This window comes from Notothenia coriiceps, unplaced genomic scaffold, assembly GCF_000735185.1.
Source record: "Notothenia coriiceps isolate Sejong01 unplaced genomic scaffold, NC01 NC01_scaffold00005336, whole genome shotgun sequence".
In the NCBI taxonomy this organism is placed as follows: Eukaryota; Metazoa; Chordata; class Actinopteri; order Perciformes; family Nototheniidae; genus Notothenia; species Notothenia coriiceps.
The window spans coordinates 32,817-52,813 of record NW_011338037.1 but is presented as its reverse complement, the minus strand read 5'-3'; the positions used below and the strand labels follow the sequence as shown (position 1 = coordinate 52,813).

Genomic DNA, 19,997 nt, shown 5'->3' with positions numbered 1-19,997 from the left:
CTGTTTGGTATTTTGAAAAATGAAAAGTATAAATATGCCTTATAGGTATGGTCCTACACTATATTATTCAAATATAGCATGATAGGTCCACTTTAAGCTAAAACAGAGACAACTGAACACAATCTCACAATGGAGAATCTGGAACTAGCAAATGTTCAGTACTTTGTATAAAAATATGACTTTAATGATTGCTTAATTACTAGTTTTCATAGTGGTATTTTTGTTGAATATATAAAAAGTATTAACAAAATAAATATTTTAAAGATAGTCTTTCCTCCTCAGAAAATGTGCTTCTTCCCGGAAAGGCTGCCCGGCAAGTTCCTAACAAAACACTTTAAATATAAACATCAGACACAGACTTCAGCCTCACAGAGTTTTTATTCCTCTTTCCAACAAAGTCAAGTTTCCTTTTGCATAACAGTAATACAGTAGCGGCCGAGGGTACAAAACGCTTTTTAAATGTTTCAGTGTAAAAATATCCTCTCATAGCTCACACCTGTGCCGTCCTCTCGTAGTGCAAAAGCTTCAAAAAAAAGTTAGGCACATGATAGATACGATCGGTTCGCAGTTGAATTACACTTAAGTGCTAAAGACACGTTAACATCATTCTGAAATTCCTTTTTTTGTATGTTTCTCAGTTCATAATGTTCCACAATCTGAAGAAATTATGACAGCTGGAGATTGAATAGCGATAAAAGGGCAGTTTTACTTCCTGTTTGTGGCTGTAACCATCCAACGAAGCTTGATATAAAAAAAAAAAGACCTAAAGAATCCCATTTCCCTGTGAAGATCAAATAGTCCGTCATCTTTTTCCCACTAAGTACAACTGGGTTTAATACTATGTAAAAAAAAAAAAAAAAAAATGACATTGCGAGCTTCTGGTCCCGAGCAACAATCCCTCAGTGATGCTTTCGCTTGTAAATATCTGAGCAAGCGTTTAAGTGGCAACCTGACATCTTTCTACTTTTTAAAGAAAGAAAAAATAAACACCTGCTCAAACATTTTCTAAGATTTACATATGTTACAAATAAAAAATAAATATCATCTCTGTTTCTTAATCTAGGCATTTGTATGATTCATCGAGAAAAATATAAGGGTATAGAGAGCGATCGTTTTTTACAATTAACACAGTGCAGCTTATTCATATCAAAGTGCCGCTCCGCCATCAGGAGGCCAGCACGCCCCGGCGGATGATGTCCGACCCGTAGCGCGGCCCGAGAGGCGCCCCCCCCCTCAGCCGGTGGGAGTGACACCTCTTCAGGCACGGCTCCGCCTCCCCGCACGAGTCGGAGGCGGAGCCGTCGTGCTCCGTCCCCGAGCGGAGTCTGGTCCTGGGGTACGACGTCTGCGGTGCGTTGGTCAGCGGACTCAACAACAGCTCCTCCTTCTCTTCCTCCTCGTCCGCCGGCTTCTCGCTCCTCTTGGGGATCCTGAACTTCCCCCAGCTCCTCAGATGTCCGCTCACGTTTCGGCTGGATGTGTGCGAGCCGTTTGCCGGAGCTTTCCTCGTCCAGCCGTTGGTTCTCGGAGCGCCGGAGAGCTTGGTGTTGGGGCTCACTTGTAGCGAGACGGGGTTCCTCCTGGTCGTCCCTTCCCCCATGAAGTAGTTGTTGTGGTCCGAGCTCCTGATGTCCACCAACCGGATGGACACGGTCTTGTCCAGCTGTTTGGCCCCGAAGCGACTCTTCCCCTGGCTCTCCGTCAGGTCGCTCCTCCTCTTTCTCCTTCTTGTCTCTTCCTCGTCTCGTTTCAGTCTGACCAGCGTCTCCTGCTCTGTCCTCTGGGCCTCCCTCTTGGGGCCTTTTCTGCTCTCGGGTTTGTGCGAAGATTCCTGAAGGACTTCTGGTTTCTGGAGCTTGGGGAAGAGAAGCTCCTGATTCATCTCGAAGGTCTGGGGTTTGCCGGTTCTCGTGTCCTCGGCAGACTCTCTGACCCGGGGGCTTTTACTGTCCTTCATCTCCAGAGGTTTGCTCGGACTGTCCCTCTTGTGGCTGTGAGGGGAGTCGGAGAGGCCTTTGCTGTCGGCACTTCTTCTTTCCTGCTTGGAAGACCCTCGTTTGGTTTTCAGTCCAGACTCGGAGCCCTGAGAGGATAACCAGTCGAGAGAGAAGAGCTTCTCCAAATCCTTCTCTGAGGGATCGCCTGCAACAGAGATATGATGGACAGAGTCAGTGTAACGGTATTATATTATCTTCTACTGACTTGCTATTTTACTAAACTTTGATCTTATTTAATGTCCAACAGAGAAACACCAATGTTTACTTATTATTTTGGGACAAAATGAAGCAGACTTTGTTAATGGGAGTATCCAACTTTTAAAACGAGCTGGAACATATCATTGGCATATGAAGTTGATTTGTGGAGTTCTAATAAAATATTTCTGGTATTGCTGACTCACCGGTGAGCAGCTCGTGGTCCAGCAGCTTCATCTGGTGCTGGAAGATATTCTCCTGGACTCTCCACAGCGAGCGCTTCATCTTCTCCCTCCGAGTCACCATGTAGGTCAGGTTACGCACCTGAGGAGAAACAGCAGCAGCTTCTTTAGACAAGAACTTAGGACCAACACTTGAACAATAGCTCACCCTGATTCTGCTTCTTAAATGTGCTGCTGTTCTGTATGGCTGCTGTGGCTGGGGGTCAACATGCTGAAGTGTCCTTGAGCAAGACTAAACTCCCAATCGCTCCAGTAGGCATGTCAACAAGTGCATGCGAGTCATATTTGACAGCATTTCCCCCTTTTTCAAATAAAACTGGAATTTGATTTGATCTTTCTAAAAACTAAAATAAAGGCTGGATGCTGCTTGCTGGACTTGGGATCACAGACAGATCAGGAGAGATGGACAGTAACATTATTCCTAACAACTTCCTGTCTCATCTGCAGGAGAAGCAGCTATACTGTAGTTATATGAACTCAATTATTTCTATAGATCTTTTACATTTCTAATATATCCATGCCATTTTAAATATCTCTTTCTGGTTCTTGCCTCTATCCTGTGTTTTCTCCTGCTGTTAAGTGAATACATCTTATCTACAAAGAAGCACTTTATGGAACATTTCCACAAAGCTCGCATGGATTTATATTCATGTAATCTGTTTCTCTGTTCAGTCCCTCCCTCTGGCCCCTCCTCCTCCCTCTGGCCCCTCCTCCTCCCACTGGCCCCTCCTCCTCCCTCTGTCTCTGAGCTGTAGACCTACCCTCTCCAGGTCCTGGCGCAGGTGGGTGAAGAGCTGCAGGCGGCGCAGCAGAACCTCGTGCTCGCGGCGCGCCAGGCTCTCCTCCTCGTCCTTCTTGGGCGTGAGCAGCGGCTGGTTGAAGTTGGCTTTGCGTTTGAGCTTCCAGTACTGGAACAGGAAGTCCACCACCTCCGGCGGCAGCTTCGTGTGAGCCGCCACCTCCTCCACCTCCACGAACTGGAAGAACTCCTCCTCCATCTCCTGCAGCTTCAGCTGGCGGAGGCTGACCCTCTTCTCCTGCTGCCGGCTGCTCAGCTCCTCCAGGTGGCTCGGCACTCTGTGGAGGATCTGAGGAGCCACGTGGGAAGAGGAAGAGGAGGAGGCGGTGTCTTCCTTGCCTCTCACCCGCCCTCTCCTCCTGCCCTTCTTGTCTTTGGCGCTCTCCTTCTCGTCCTCGGAGTCTCGGTCCCTGGACTCGTCCCCCTCCAGCCCCGAGTGTTGGGGGCAGTAGGACTTGAACTTGACCTCGTCGTCCTCCGTGAGGATGGTGTTCATCTCGATGCTGGCCTGGAGACCGCACGTCACGTGGAAGGCAGTCCGGCAGTTTTTGGCTGAGCACTACAGCGGCAAACACACAACGTTGTTTAACATATTTTTAAAACACGGTGTCATACGATTCAATTAATGATGACACATTAAATCTAAGCAGGATGCAAAAAATAAATGGTTGTGAAACAGCTTCAGTAACCAAACACTTCTGTTAGAAAACACCTTTTTCTTTCTCAGGTCAGTAATAATCTCTCAATGTGACCGGGTCAATCTTCCAGTGACGAAAGCCTTTGGATTTTGCAAAATTGCAATTTGTGTGCCTGTTGCAACATGACTGGGAACGATTGTACAAGCTGCTCTCTGCCAAAAACAAGCTTGCAGTTACTGCTTAGGGATGTTAACAAAGAGAAATGTTCAGGACTGTCAGACCCTCGTCACAACCCAAGATACTTTCACTTTCACGGTTGGATTGTGATCACTCAGAAAAGTAAGATACTAGTTGGGATCTTTAAAAAACCGTTGGTGATGCTTCACGTCTCATTAAATGTTTCTGCATGGTAGGGTTGAGATGTGAGCGCTGACTCTACCTGGATGCACGCTCCGGACTTCTCTTTGCAGATGCAGCAGATCAGAGCCCATCTGTTGCTGGGAATGTGCGACACGTTGGTGATCGGCTCCATCTTCTCTGGATTCCCAATGCTCACCTGCAAAGCACATTTAACATCAACTTTAATTTATCTTTCGGTAGGAGAGTCTAAGATATGTTAAATAAATAACAGGAGAGAGCCAAATGGAAACAAGCACCAGCATTAGGTTAAAATGTTTGAACAGTAAGCAAGTATAAGCAGAATAAATCTCTTATAACATACAACTGAATATTGTTTTTTTCATTTGTAGTGATTGGTCGTTGTTTTCCTTATGTTAATGTCAGAAATAACTTTTCAGATATTAAAAACGGTTCTTCAAAAAATAGGATGAAAAGGCAAATTAGGCATGTGCTAAATTAAAGAGTGACATGTAAAGGACTTAGTAAAAAACACACACAAACGATTAAGAATGTAAATGTGTGTGTTGACCTCTGGGATCCACAGGGCACAGCTGACGTGGACCCACTTGGTGCCGCTCTTCGTCGGCTTCATGGCTCCGCCCTTCTTGGGGCACAGCTGGCACTTCGGCAGGATGCCCAGGGCGCAGATCCGGCACAGCCAGCTTCCCTGTGGCACTTTCTGGATGCCGTAACACGCCTGGTGAGAAACACAAACGAAGGGGGGGGGCTCAGCTGCCAGACCGCGAGTGGAAATCAATACAGAAGCCACAAATGAAGAGGCAGAGAAAGCATGTGTTAACGTGTGTGTGTCACATAAAACCACAGCTGATCTGAAATGCAATACGAGTCGTTTTCACTTTGCTTTTTGACCCAACAATCTCAATCAGTCGGACTTATAAAGTATCTAATGGATCACGGTTTAGTTTAAATAGTTTGTGCCGCATTTTATTATAGATTTAACTTTAGCGATATAATGAGCTATGAGTCGCCGCCTGACCTGGTGAACGCAGATGTTGCACTTGTCACAGAACACCATCTCGTTGTTGTCCTCCCCGTCCGGCGACCGGCAGACGTCACACACCACGTCCTCGTCGTACTCGATGCCCAGCCCTTCCTCCGTCTCCGTGGCGTGCGTCATGTTTTCGTGGCAGCAGTGCTCAAACTCCTCCATCACCCGCTCCATGGTGATCTCGTCCAGCGGCGGTATGGCTGCAGAAGTCAGGAGTAAAAGTTACATTTGTTACAAAGTATCTCTGTCGATAAAAAACAACTGTCTCTTGAAAGGTTTCATCATTTCCATATTACACGAGAATCAAATGCTACTCTATGTGTTCAGAAGAACATTTATTTAAAAAAATAGGGTTACAAGTTGTCAAGCTGACCAAAAGTCTTTCTGTGTTAATGGCAGACATTTTGGAGTCAACTCCTTGTTTCCCACAGCAGCAACATTGTGCTTAATGACATGTTAATAACAGGTACAAAATGACTGCCAGCCTGTTGCCGCAGCCTCAGTTTAAACATTGACTCACCCATCTCTGCAAACTCCTGGTTGGCGGCCTGCAGCCAGGCCACGTCCTCCTCGTTCAGGTCGTAGCGACACATCCCATCTGCCAGCGTCCTGATGTCCACGTAGCCCAGAGCCTCGGCGCCCGAGGTCCGGATCAACTTCTTCGGCCTGACGAACATCACCTCCTTTCCCTTCTCCGCCAGCACCCTGCAGCACATCACAGTCAGCAGACCTGTCAGTGCACTGTCCTGCATTTACACTAAGGTACTTTGAATGATACATTTGTTTTCTAGACCCTCTGAAAAATGTTGTCCCTTCACCAAATGGTGCTTAGAAATTACACTTGAGCGATTTTTTTTGTGCCATAACATTCACATCATGAATAACTTGGCCTTTAGGGACAACGCCATCTGACAATAGGGTGCACAAATATCACTGAAGAGGGTCCAGATGCCAGATGAAACAACTTTTTAAATATTCACTTTAATCATTTGTGAGTGTGTTTTTTTTTCAACCCCTCCTGTACCTTTATCTTATCTGGATATCAAACGATCTGACTGAATCTGTCTAAACCAACTAAATGACTTTAAAACAACAGGCTTGTACCACCTGTAACACAAGAAGCCGTATCCACACAGCTTGCATTCCCACTCAAGGACAATCTGGGATCAAACATGTGACTTTCTGCTCTCAGAATGTGCTGTTCTTCGTCCTACCTGGCGACGGGCTGTGGGATGGACTGCGGGCTGACGGGGACCTGCACGCCCTTCTCCCACTCCTGTCTCCAGGCGTCTGCCAGGATGTAATATTCCTCTGGGATCAGCTGGTTTGAGTCATGTACCTTCATGGCTGTGATGAGGTCGGTCCTGAAAACCTGCAACCGACGTCAGACAACAAGAGTCAGAATGCTTTACTGAACTAAAACACTGAGTAATTGTGGTTTGTAGAGGGGGAAATGTTCGTTGTAGTTGTTTTATAGTAACTGTCAGAGGAATAAATGCAAGCCTTCACAATCCTAATAAAACATCACAACGACAGAAAATATAAATGCAGCGGGAAAAGTTATCTTTAGTGATCATATATCCACATTTTAGGTTACAAAAACTGGTATATTAACAACAAACAATTATTTCATTTGCAAGACTAATAACACTAATTTTTTTAAAACATAGAATTACACTGCAACTTTGTTTTGTGGGTCATCTGAAAAGCAACTGTTAACTTTAAAATGTGCAGATAAACTGGCAAACAACCAAAATAAGTTAGCTAGATAAGGTAATGTATTACAGCATATGTGAAGGTTAAAAGACGACCACGTTGTCAAAACATAGCCAGACAGAAATGAGCCAATCAGGATCCTTCTTAGGCCTGAGTCAGTGTTTTGTTTTCATTTGATTGGCTCTCAGTCAGAGGGTACAGTGGCCTGCAGGGACCAAGTCCACAGACTGAACAGGAGATAACAGCAGCTGTGTTTGACAAAATACAGACTCTTATGACAAGTGTATTTACCGGTGTCGATGTGTTGTATGTATTAAATGATTAAAACATTCTTTTTTAAATAAAAGTATTTATGTGTATGTGATTTCTTTTCAAGATAAAAAGTGTAATAAAACAAGAACATGACAGCAGAAGATAACTCGTGAACTATGTTAGATTTTTACCAATTTCTTATCATCCTATAGAATTAAGAGTTCAGAGAGACGTACCTCAGAGGGTTTTTGCCCGTTCCCTCTTCTTGGCTGTGATGAATGTTGTGACCAACACGTGGAATTACCTGGAGGAGAAACACAACGAGTATGAAAGGTGTCTCGTGTTTTCTTTGTCTGTTTCAGCTGCTCTTATTGACCTAAAACTTTAAGAAAATGTTAAAAGATACAAGCGTGGCTCCTTTGGATATTCCAAATGGTTCAACTGATATTTTAATTTTTTCAGTTAAATGTATTCGCTTCTTTTATTTATTTTTCTTAAGATTAATATAAAATGTATGAAAGCAGGGTCAATCAAGGAGCATTCAAAAACCACCTCGATGAGACCGAAGCCTTTCATTTCACTACATGTTGAACATCAAAAACCTGGAGGATTTTCTTAATAATGCGTTTAACTTTTCACCGAACGAAACCCTGAATCCGATCAGATCTTTGGGTTTGATCGCTTTAATACTACGGCATCAGATATATTGGATAATAAGTCAATCCAACTAATCACACCAAATCAACACAATTATTTGCTTACCCCCAATACAGTATACAATGAGGTAAAACCCCACACATCAGAGATACTTAGAGGATGAAGCAAAACACATATGTTTATGAAGTTGTAACTGAAGTCAGATTTGAGCCTTTCTGCCTGTCTGACCTGCCAGGACGTCTTTAGAACTCCAAGTGTCCCTAAACTGTCTCCTGTCTCTCAGACTGTAGGCCTTCTCTTTCTTTTCCTTAATCTCTGTCCAACTGCTGCTCTTCTTTCCTTTACTCTGTCTCGATGTCCTTCCTGAACATGAATATACATTGACTGACACACACAGTAACAAGATATGAGATGCACTTTCAGAAAAGGACTGTGCTTGGTTTACAAAAATGTGACCATTACAAATGAAAGTAACCAAAACTGAACAACATTGAATCATTATCTTAATAAGAATAAAATCTTCTGCCGCTTTGCACGTTCACTTGTGAGATTGAGGAAGCTGAAGGAGGTTAGCTCGACCTGATTCAAGCTAGATTTAGTATGAATGAGTCAGCAGAGTCAATATTGTACTTACTTCCATTGTCGGAGTCGTCACTGCTGCTGGGATTCCTGTTTCTCTTCATCGTCGCCTGTCTCTGGAGCTCCGACATAAGGACACTGCACACATACAAGTCAGGAGGTTAAGTTACAGAAAAGATTGATAAAACACTGCATAAATATACAGCAATGATAAAAAAACTATATTTGGCAATTACATAAATAAGTCTGACTCAAACACACATGATCATATGTTGATAATGACAGTATTAGGATCAGAGTCTTATTGTTTCTTGCTGATGCTTTTTGACAATATATTTACATTTTTACCACAAGGTGGATACATTATGGAGTTCATAGGAGAGAGAACAAATCCCTAAATGCCACACAATAGAAACAAACACACCAAAAACACTGGCTCAGATTCATGTATGAAACACCAGATGCTTCAATTATAACTTGCAAAAAGAACAATCAACACAATCCTGGCAGCATTTGGCCAGATATACCAGAATCTACAAAGTTCAGGGAGGGGTCCCACATGTTATAGAATATTTCTGTACCAATTTAAACTCTTAGTACACTATGTCAGCATTTAAAAGTTGGAACTTTAGCATTTTACCATTTCAATAATGTGTTCTACTTTGTGGCATAAGTAATATTCAGTAAACTCTCTTAAGGTTTTTGATGTTTAAATGTCTGCTTGGCCCAGACTGAGAAAATCAACACAACAACAACTTTTGAAGACACTTTTAACATGCAAGACATTATCATAAGTTAGTTTCCAGAATATGTAGGAAAGTACACGTGATTTACTAGCAGATACTATCAACAAGATGAAGCACTTTTGCAGTTACGAAGACAGTTAATGTGCTTATTGAGGATCCGTTTCATTTCTAACAAAACAATCATCTGGCCCTTCTTCTGAATTATGTCTAGAAATCAGTACATTAGCTCTACTCTACTACTATATCTACATATGCAAACAAATCCGTACCTGAAACAGCAATACAGCTTATCACTTTACGTTTCCTTACTGATCTGACAGTACATAACCAGCCCTGAAGCTAAAGATGCGTACATACCACAGCCACTGTTCAGCGATGACAACAAGAAGTAACCACATGCAGCACCGACAGGGAACTACTCCTTTTTATCAATGTAATGAGTTCAGCTTGAAGTGGCAAACACGTCAACGGGGACTCTTAAAACTCCTGATCGACATATCCAAGGTTCTGCTTTAGTCAGCAGGCACAAGGGGGGTAAAGGTGCTAACCCCAATGTAGCAGGCTAAGCTAACGGCAGGCGAGCATCGGTCTGTAAGACGCCCCTTCTTGAAACAGGGCTAACTGACTAGCGGCTAACTGTAGCTAGCATGATTACAACAGTTGTTTGTAACTGTTCCCCCGGCAACACAGCAACCAAAGCAAGGCAATGTTGTGGTTCTACGATAAGGTCGCAATTAGCTTTAAATCAGACCACATAGCGCTGCCTTTTTTTTATGTTACTCAAAATGCTAGCTGGCTAACGTTAGCCAGAGCTAACCGCAACATGTTATGCAACATGAGGGCCCACCCACAACATGTGGAAATGTTGTTTATTATAAGGATGTACGGATAAGGATTTGTTAACGTCTGTTAGCTTGAAATAAGCAATTGTTTTTAAAAGTTTAATTTGAGGAGGGTTTACGCTTAAATATTAATGTTTTTATACAGGCGTGGTATGCACGTTACATTTAGCTGACGTCTGCTGTTGCATCTAGCAGCTAGCTTGTTAGCTTGAGGCTACATCTATGTAATGTATTTAGCATTAGCTGCTAACACAACCGTTGGCATTTTAGGCTGCCTCCTCTTATTTAACAGCCCTCAATCAGCTAGCTGTCATAAAGGTTAGGGGTCAATAATCAATTCAGACATACTAACTGACATGTAAAAACACTCATGGACGCTGTTAACTAACGAACTAAACAAGTTGTTGTGCTACCTGTGTTGCTAGCCTTCAGGGCACAGTGGCGGTTTTGTATCCACTGGCTGGGGTTAATCTTTGGCGCCATTTTAAATGACGGTGTCGCGTTTTCCTAGCGGACTGCGACCATACTGGAAATATTAACTCCTTCAAAAAGCCGGTTAAGAAGATTTCGGCACATATGCATTTCATGTAAACCTGCGTAGAGTTGATAATAAAGTGGACGGTACATACAGAGCACGTCAGGCCGATGAAAGCCGAGGTTTTTGAGTTTGATGTGAAGCGCAGTTTTTAGCCGTGGGTTCCGCTTGACCCGCATTCCACATACACACAAACACAGAGCGTTGGCCGGTAGGAGGTTACCCTGCCTGGCTGTAGCTGCAGCTGAGAGCCGCTGGAGGTCAGCAGAACGCCCGGAACCCCAACAGATCCTCCTAATGCAGGGGAGAATATTACATTATTTATTTTTTTCCAGTTCCAAAATACAAACCCTTGTGCCCGGTTGCGATTTTAAGTGTGAACATACAAATCAGAATTCACAAATTAGATGTAGGCTACTTTATTAAAACAGTTCCCAAATTGGGATCAATAAAGTAAGTTTAATCTAATCATGTGAAATGTGTAACATGACTCAGCTGGACCATTGACCGTTTATTTTTTAGAAATTACACACACCCCGTTTTATCTGTTAAAACAGGAATCAGAATTTCAATTATAAAACATTTTTAATTTTAGGTTTTCATGTACAAGGAATTTTTTTTGCTGTATAAATAATGAGTAGATTTTGAGAAATGTACTTAATAAACCATATATATATAAATAAAATGCATTTATTTATATTTAATGTGAAGGACGCATGCTGTCAAAATGTGGAATGACCAGGAAAGAAACTTACAGCTATCCCATTTTTGCTATCAACCATGTATTTAACATTGACACCATTCATTTAAAAAAAAAAAAAGCTCCCTTACACTGTAATCTTGCATGTACTTAATATGGGAACATTTCCAGTATGTATTTAACGTATTTAAAAAGTAGAGGTATAAAGAGCTACAAAAAAACACATTTTATAAATAAAAAATACATTATGAAAAATGTCTAGAAATCAATATGAGTCCAAAGTAACGCTACAGTTATTTCTTTCCATAAACTACTTTACACAACTAACATGCAAAAAAAAGAGAAATGGGAGATTTTAACACCAGCAGAGGAAAATGGAGGTAAACTGAGGGTGGTCCTACAGATCTAATGCAGCCTGAAAGGGTACCTGAACTCACCACAGGGAACAGGAAAGCCAGAAACAGTCACAGTAGCACAAAAAATCACTACACACACCTTTTCATTAGCTAAACAAATTCAGTTTTTCTTTTAAACTTTCACTTTTTTTGAAGGTTTTTTTTAAATTGGCTTTTATGAGTGTTAAACCCTGACAAACAGAAAGCATAAATAACCACCTATAGTAGAAACTTAGCCTTTAAACCTAAAAGAGATCAGTGATATAGAAAAATACAGATTTTTCTATCTTCTAATTCTTCCTAATGGATAATATATTCTTCGGGAAAAGTTATTTTGATTTTTGGACAAAGCTAGACTAGCTCTTTCCCTCTGTTTCCAGTCATTATGCTAAGCTAACAGGCTACTAGCGTTAGAGAGTGGTAGCTGTTTAATGTTTCTCTCAGCAAGAAAGCTAAAAAGAGTATTTCCCAAAAAGTCTAACTTACCCTTTAACCTGAATTGATTGAGTGTAACATAACCTTTTAACATCATTATTTTACAATATCCATCAGCAACTTAAATGCAGCAAATGTTTGTATTACCAAGAAAAGCAATTCACATTGTCCAACAATATCTAAATAAAAATCACTGACACAACATAAACTGGGGATCCATGTGCACTGAGACTGATCATTTGTTTTTTTTCATAGCTTATATCTTAAGAAGTCTTTCAAAAGTTTAAGTTTAAGTTTCTTTACTGCCCCGTCTCATCTGGTGGCGAGGATGGTGTCGTAGCACTTCCCGGTCCGGCACACCTGCACGTTGTGGAAGCCAGTCTTCTCGAGGATGCGGGTGTATTCGGACGGCGGTCGCTCCCGACCCTCCGTCTGCACCAGCATGTTGAGGGAGAAGATCTGAGCGGTGACCGGCCCCCGCCTGTTCTCAAACAGCAGGGCCTCCACCAGCAGGACGCCACCGCCTGCAGGGAGGGCGAGCACCGATTCACATACAAGGAATCTGTCTTAGTGTATAACCGTGCATTCGCAAACACAGTAATAGAATTTAAAATGGAAAAACAGCAAAAATAAAACAAATCAATATGGAAAATCTCTTGTAAATCTAAAATGTGTACAGGAGACATAAATATACACAGAAGAAAATGGAATTTTCAGATTTTTTAGGGAGATTTTGAAAAATAATATTGTAAAAACGAATACATGAAACTAAAATGTACACAGAAAAAAAAGATGACAATTTAAGATATTGTAAAACCTTATATAAAAACTATTGTTATATTTAAAAAAAGGTGTACAGGAAAAATAATATGTAATAATGTGTAGTAATAATAAGAGAATATCATATGAATGTGACAAATGATTTTGAAAAGATATGTATAATACACATTATGCCCATTACATGTAGTTTTGCCAACAGCACTCGTTTTAATTTACACTTTAACTCACCTGGTCTGCAGCTGCCGTGGATCTTCTTCAGCAGAGTGACGCACTTCTCTTCAGGCCAGTCATGAATGATCCTGGCCAAAACGTAGAGGTCAGCCGGAGGGATCTCATCACTGAAGAAGTCTCCTGCATGAGCAACAGAAAGCATGTGAGCAAAACTATTTTACTTTGCATCATTCTATTGGATTTTATTGATTTTAGTTTTGATTTGATTAATCTGTGTGAAGCTGTGATGTCCTGTTTTTCACGCTTACCCTGTTGCTGCTTGTACAACTGAATTTCCCCACGGGGATTAATAAAGGTCCATCTTATCTTATCTTACAATAGGGTCAAGTAATTTCCTATAGAATTCTAGATTTTATTTTTCTAATAGTAAACTCTTGAAGTGTTGAGTGAAGAGTCAGAAAGAGGCTAACCACTTTGAAATTCAACAGCGTCGTCCTCCTGTGGGAAATGTTTCTGCGCCGCCTCTACAACCTGCGGGAGGTCCAGCACCGTGACGGAGGAGGACGGCCACGCCTTCGCCATCTCACGGGCCAGAGCCCCGGTGCATCCTGGGAGTTATTCAGAGAGAATATGGTCATTTGCAGTGGGAAACTTACTGGACTTTAGTTAGGTCTTTGGTCATTTTTCTGCAAACATCTGACATTTTTGTCATTTTATAATGTCTATTTGGCCAAAACAACAATAAGATAAATTGTAACATGAACATTTTTTGAAGAGCTACTACTGTGAAATGTATAGAGGGCGTTTAACCTCCAAGATCTACAATCTTCTGAAAGCCGGAGAGGTTGAAGGCCGTCACAATGTCGTGTCCATCGAGCACCCAGGAGGAGTTCATCAGACCCATGAACTTCAGCATCTCCTCCTCTGATCTGAGGGGAACCAATTAGAGAATCATAAAACTAAAAGATATTCCAGCACTAGAGTGAAATTCACATGTATGCACCTGAAGCTACAAAAGGAACACCGACCTGTACAAAGCCTTGAAGATATCCTCTGATGGGAGGCCGAACGTCTTTTCATTTTGATTCTTCCCCTCTCTGCGCAGTGGAAAATGAGAAAATACAGCGTGTACATGAGAACATTTTGACTATTGAAATGTTTGCTCTGTATTCAGTTTAAAAGGGCTTCAACTGCGTCTGAAATTTCCCGCCCCTTAGCCTACCACTTACAATGTGTTGGAGCGATAGCCAATAAAAGTGCATAGTGTGCACAGGTGATGTCACTAAGTTACGGAAGTAAACAATGGAGTCCAATGGAGGCATTTCAGGCAGGGGGGGGGAGTGTGTGGGAGAGAAACTTCCTCTGGATGGAACACGGGGATGTTAGCCTTTGCAGAACATTAACATGCTCAAAAACCTGTATATCACACTACAGGAAAAGGGGAAAACCCCCAAAACATAACAGGGCTCTTTTAATGATCTGACCTGACAGCGTCCGCCATGTTGTTCCACAGCGGGTAGATGGTCTGTGATTGGTAAATGATCATGTCGTGGAGAGACTTCCCGCTGCCTTTGGCGAGGTAGAGATTAGCCACGTCGCTGCTGCTGTACAAAGCTGTTTTAACGAAACACATTCACACTTTAAATCAGGATGTCATCACTCCCAACAGGGACATTCACAGCAGCAACAGCAGGCATGCATGCAGAAGTAAATGTGTTAGTGTCAGTTCACTGGAAACAGAACGAATAGTCTGATAAAAGACATGTTCAACATTTAAGTGGTTTTGAAAAATAAAACAATTCAAGCTTCTCAAAGGTGCAGACTTGACTATTTTCTTTGTCACCTGGAGCCTTGATAGATAATTACATTTAATCAAATGAAATGTATTCAAGCATAATAACTGAATTTCAGTAATGATGTGCTTAAATTCAATAATCACATTTACTCTAGTTCATACTAGTGCTATAAGTACATGTATTGTTTGACTGCAATAATCACATTTAACTTAGATTTTTCTGGGCAGTAATTATTTTTTTCTAGTGAACTAATATAATTTATTCTACTGATATACTAACATGTATTCTAGTGCAACATTTGCATTCATAATAGTGCAACAATGAAATTTACTTTAGTGCAATCATTGAATTTATTTGACTTCAACAGAGTATTTTAGTTCAATAAGTACATTCATAATATTGCCATAATGACATTTATTCTAGTGCAATAATTACATTTGAGTGCAATTATCAATAGTGCATTCATCCTCCTCCTCCTCCTCCTCCTCCTCCTCCTCCTCCTCCTCCTCCTCACCTGTCCCGTCTTTGGTCTCCACCTCCAGGATCTCGATGCCCACCAGGGCGTCCATCAGTCTCTCCATCCCGTCCTCGCTGCAGCTGAGCTCCTGGGCCACATGCTGGGCACTGATTGGCTCCTGGGCCTTCAGCAGGAGGTCGAACACACCCAGCTCACAGGCCGAGAAAATCACCTGCAGCGACCAACACACATCATCACGTCATTCTGTGAGAGGGGAAAATTACAGCTGCTAATCCAGAAGAGCTACTATAATGGAGCTCATGGCCAGTTTCCCGAAGTTATGTTTCAAAAGGAAGCTCTGCCCATAATCTGCTCATTTTCAGGTTCATATTTGTATGTTGTGCCTCTACATGTCTCCATGCTTTAATGTTCAGAAAACTCTTTATTTCCCTCGTACTGCCTGTGCTGCAGCACCTCTTTTCACCCTCTTTCTGAAACCAAAGCCTAGTCTGCTCTGATTTGTTAGATGGCCGGCTCTTTTGTGATTGGTCTACCGCTTAGAGTATTACATAGTGATGTCATTATGTCACAGACAAAACTCCCTCTGGAAGTAACTTTGCAGACCATGTACATGCACAAGAACATAACACACTACAGGAAATGGAAAAGCATAATAGAGCCTCTTTAATCCCACATGGATGAGAAGATGCTGGAATAACATTTTTTAACTTGCATGAGAACTGGGAGGACTCCAATCAGGCTGATGAAGATCGTGTGATAAGACTTAATGCTGCCTCTGCCAGGAGAACTCAATTAATTATTCCCTAAGCCCACATTTTGTCTTCCTCTTAAAAAGTGATTCACAAGTGATTTATTCACATTAATGCACGGCCAATAAACTTCTAATGAGCTGCAAGGCATGCTCAATTTAGAGAGTTTATTCTTTCTCGACATGTTTTGAAATACTTTGAAATCAATTTGTTCTCAACTGTTTGCCCTGGATTCTTCTCAGCGTTCCCTGCAAAGTGCAATGGGTGCTTTTAGTTTAGGGAAAAGATAAATAAAAGATAAAAATCAGCCAAATAATCACCAGATCAGTGCTGAGATAATAAGTCAGATTCCAAACATATAAATAAGGATAGTAATAATTATAGTTATAGACACTTTTTTTTTATTAATCGTCATTTACGTGACCTTTTATTGCAACATACCAAGAAAATGTTGTTTCCAACTTTTACATTTGGACATTTCTTACTGTTTTTTAAGTGTTTAATACAAATAAAAATAAGATGTATCCAGGTTTAAGCCTCCTACTAAATGTATTTTAAATGAGGATAACTGATTCATTGTTTATGGCTGAATCTTAAATTATTCAGAAGATTTTTTTATTGATATAAGACGAATATCTTCAGGTTTTATGCTTATACTGTGTGATTTTAAGACAAAACAAGCAGTATGAATGGCAACCTCGATTAAAAGCAACCCCTGTTACAATAATGCAAACTTATCTTAATGTTTATTATATGACGTAATAAATTAGAAGTAAAAAATGTTACCTTTGAGACCCTGAATCCGTTGAAATACTCCAGAAGTTTGAACGGGTAATCCAGCTCACTCTGGGACAGATGCTCTGCCATTATTATTCTGCAGACACAAATAAAAAGAGGATTTTAAATAAATGCAGGGTTCATGTCACTTTAATGTGCATGAATGTAGACAAACCTCGCCTTCTTTTGGATGCTGTTGTCTGGAAAGCTACCAAGATGACCCGGGTCTTTGAGCGGAAGACGGATGCTGTTTTTCTAGGTTTTTAGCCCAAAAACAGCCAAAATGTCGGAGGTGCGTTCAGGAGCTTCTGTCCTTCGGTGGAGATCTGGGATGGTCGACAGTCAGCTGGAAAAACACATCTCTGCTCCGGATCTTAAAGTGATCTTCTTCGGCTGCAGCGATGGCCGATAAGAAACACTTACGATTAGTTTCACACATACACATACAGAAATCAGTGTGTGTGTGGTGCAGTTCCTGGATCATCCGGGTGCCAGCTGGGGCGCTGTTGAGCTGTGTTGTTGGTGACCACGTTTTTATTTTACTGTTTGGTTTACCCTTAACGATTCTCTTCTTTGTACAATAATGTCTATTATATGTAAAATGTAACGAATAAAATATTAATCGGGATGATTTAACTTCAACTATACCCAGTTATACTAATAATAATAAATGTTTTGATTGTTTTTTATTCACAAATACAAAAAACAATATTAAAAAAACATATACTTCAAATAAAAAAGAATAAAGAAATGAAAAAAGAATATGTAATTCTGTTTTAATAGACAATTTTTTTTCATAAATACAAATACATTATTAATAATAATACATATAATTTGGATGGATTACCTTCCGTGTTATACAATTGTAATAAAAAAAATATAGATGTAAATGAAAAATATTCTTTAATACATCAATGATAAATAAGCAATTTATAAATTATTATAATCCAGTAGTATGATATAACTATTACCCTTGTTAGTTTGAATACTGTTCTGGTATTTCTTCATTAAATAACTATCTACGGTACATAATATCTCCCAATATATTAACTAACCTATATTTCCTTAATATTCTGTTTTTTTTTTACTTAAGAATTAAAATATGTTCCTGAATATTTTAAGTCCATACTAATTTCCCTATTTTGTAATCCTTTGAAGTTATACATGTATTTATTTATTGCTATATTCATGTATGTCCCTGCTAAATAAATACAAACTCCTTCCTTTTTTTAAATGTGTGCATCAAATTCCATTAAGGAAAAGTAGAGTGTGCGTTGTCAAATAATCTGATGACAACTTTTCATTTTTTTTATTCACCCATACCCATATTCAAAAATGAAGATTGCAAATAGCAAGGTAAGAAACCATCTAAAACAGCCCATAATTCTTGACGTGTTGCTTGGTAACCATACAGGAATACAGAGTGTAAAATGTAAAACTTTGCCTTCATATTTCCCTCTGTTTGTGTTTGGGTTTTCCTGAACATCTGGTTTTGATGACTGAGAGCTTTGCTATGCAGCGGTCTCCCGGCTGTACAGTTTGTTCCCAAAAGTTTTTCACATATCCCCCGTACTGAAGATATGCATGAGAACCACCATCACCATGAAGCTCAGTTTAACCACACTGTAAATAACAGAACTTTAAATTCATTGAGATAACAATCTGTCTGCTGATAAGTTTTATGCATTATTATCTTGCCAATCATTAAACTTTAATGCACCTTTCTGTTTTCCCCGCAGGTGAACAGCCATTAACGTTTCAATGAACTATCAAATATTTTCCCGTTAGTGATCAAATCCTGCCGCCCCCGAGAGCAAATAAAATTCCAGACATCTTCAATTATTAACCAAATCGATTTATTATGCATGAACAAATCCCTTCCTGCCTCTGTCACGCAGACACGCACACACACACACACCCAACATTTAAATACATGACGTGGTGGGAAATTCGGCATAGCTCACTTTGTTGTTGCACATGCTTTAATAAAATGATAGATATATTTACAGGATAAGCAACGTCTCCGAACAAAATTTCGCAAGAACAGCTCCCGGTCCCGCCCTTTGCAACACTCCTTTTACTTTTTTTGGGTGGAGGGTGAGGAGGGGGGGGGGAAATCACCCACGTTTTAAAAAGAAGTTCAGAGCCAAAAAAAGAAGAAGAAAGGAACCGTGAGGGCTTTGGCCAGTACGACATCGCGTTATACATATCTGGAGTTCCTCAACTACATAAATATGGCAGTAACACTGAGTAACTCATACGGTTTATTTACAGAGTTTGTGAAGTGGGGAGATTTGTACAGTCTGTGTGTGTGGGACGACTGACGGAACGTATGCCTTCTTCTTTTAAAGTCTGGGGGGGACAGGGGGGGCGACCTTGCTGCATCCCTTCCGCGCATCGCTCCTCTGTTAGAACGGTTGGACTGACGGCAACAAACAAAATAAGGCACGAGATTAATACTTTGGACCATTGGTTCGGGGGAATCTAACAGAACTTGCAGGCCGGGCCTGGTGAGGCCATGTAAACAACTTGAGTGGGAATTGATTAAGGATCTGCCCGGACGCCTTCCTCTTTGTATTCACGATCATTGATTCAGTCGTCCGGTCTCGTGGGATTCCAAACATGAATTTCCATATGTGCAAAGACCTTTTAAACCCCCGCCAAACCCCATCACAAAAGAGACACTCCTCTCCTCTCTTCCCTATATGCTACTCAACAAATACAATCAACATGGTGACCAAGACAAAGGAAGACTAAGTAAGTGCATACACACTACAAACACAACCAGGAAAATGGCCGACGCCCCGACCGATGTTCGCGCAGCGCAGCCCTCTCGACAACGCGGGGACAAAGATCCGAACAGGAAACAAAGAAAGACTTGATTGATAAGCTGTCCGCAAGCCGAAGCAAGGTTTCAGTTGTGGCTACAAAGATAAAAAGAAAGAAGAAATCTGCCTCCCCGTCGTCGATGAATCATCCTCCACGTTGATATTCGTCCTATTCCACGATGGAACCCCACCACCCGGGAAGAAATACTAAAATATATTTCGAAACATCTCATCTACTTTGCACATTCCCTCTCTCTCTCTTCCCCAGGACATGTTTTTTTA

At 41.1% G+C, this 19,997-nt stretch overlaps 2 protein-coding genes across 6 annotated transcripts; both read right to left on the bottom strand.

The window, feature by feature from the left end:
* Nucleotides 1–365: 365 nt before the first annotated feature.
* On the bottom strand, nucleotides 366–10,870 carry jade1 (jade family PHD finger 1). 4 transcript variants are annotated; one of them, XM_010768160.1, is made up of 11 exons: nucleotides 10,701–10,870; nucleotides 8,539–8,621; nucleotides 7,484–7,551; nucleotides 6,494–6,651; nucleotides 5,800–5,984; nucleotides 5,268–5,479; nucleotides 4,800–4,967; nucleotides 4,311–4,427; nucleotides 3,196–3,792; nucleotides 2,399–2,516; nucleotides 366–2,142 (listed from the first exon to the last, which is right to left on the bottom strand). In XM_010768160.1, exons 2-11 carry the CDS (start codon nucleotides 8,612–8,614, stop codon nucleotides 1,166–1,168), a joined length of 2,676 nt encoding a protein of 891 aa, XP_010766462.1. In that variant the 5' UTR covers nucleotides 8,615–8,621; nucleotides 10,701–10,870; the 3' UTR covers nucleotides 366–1,165. The 4 variants fall into 4 exon arrangements, with proteins under 4 accessions (XP_010766462.1, XP_010766463.1, XP_010766461.1 ...); XM_010768161.1 differs by lacking the exon at nucleotides 10,701–10,870 and adding an exon at nucleotides 10,485–10,667; XM_010768159.1 differs by lacking the exon at nucleotides 10,701–10,870 and adding an exon at nucleotides 9,587–10,468.
* Nucleotides 10,871–11,391: 521 nt separating this feature from the next.
* asmt2 (acetylserotonin O-methyltransferase 2) lies at nucleotides 11,392–17,364 on the bottom strand. Of its 2 annotated transcripts, none has more exons than XM_010768164.1 (9): nucleotides 17,068–17,364; nucleotides 16,897–16,984; nucleotides 15,398–15,572; nucleotides 14,572–14,701; nucleotides 14,116–14,184; nucleotides 13,898–14,016; nucleotides 13,558–13,695; nucleotides 13,145–13,267; nucleotides 11,392–12,660 (listed from the first exon to the last, which is right to left on the bottom strand). In XM_010768164.1, the coding sequence occupies exons 2-9, from the start codon at nucleotides 16,975–16,977 to the stop codon at nucleotides 12,449–12,451; spliced, it is 1,047 nt and encodes a 348-aa protein (XP_010766466.1). In that variant the 5' UTR covers nucleotides 16,978–16,984; nucleotides 17,068–17,364; the 3' UTR covers nucleotides 11,392–12,448. The 2 variants fall into 2 exon arrangements, with proteins under 2 accessions (XP_010766466.1, XP_010766465.1); XM_010768163.1 differs by having other exon boundaries at nucleotides 17,063–17,362.
* Nucleotides 17,365–19,997: the final 2,633 nt, after the last annotated feature.

Bases quoted from the DNA above. Each gene is read 5' to 3' on its own strand.
- jade1 (XM_010768159.1), bottom strand. From the start codon at position 9,627: ATGTGGTTACTTCTTGTTGTCATCGCTGAACAGTGGCTGTG. The intron at 8,622-9,586 runs GTATGTACGCAT...GTATGTGTGCAG, and splicing joins ATCGCTGAACAGTGGCTGTG to TGTCCTTATGTCGGAGCTCC. The intron at 5,480-5,799 runs GTGAGTCAATGT...TGACTTCTGCAG, and splicing joins CCAGGAGTTTGCAGAGATGG to CCATACCGCCGCTGGACGAG.
- asmt2 (XM_010768164.1), bottom strand. From the start codon at position 16,977: ATGGCAGAGCATCTGTCCCAGAGTGAGCTGGATTACCCGTTCAAACTT. The intron at 15,573-16,896 runs GTAACATTTTTT...TGGTCGCTGCAG, and splicing joins ACGGATTCAGGGTCTCAAAG to GTGATTTTCTCGGCCTGTGA. The intron at 14,185-14,571 runs GTCAGATCATTA...TCCACTGCGCAG, and splicing joins AACATGGCGGACGCTGTCAG to AGAGGGGAAGAATCAAAATG.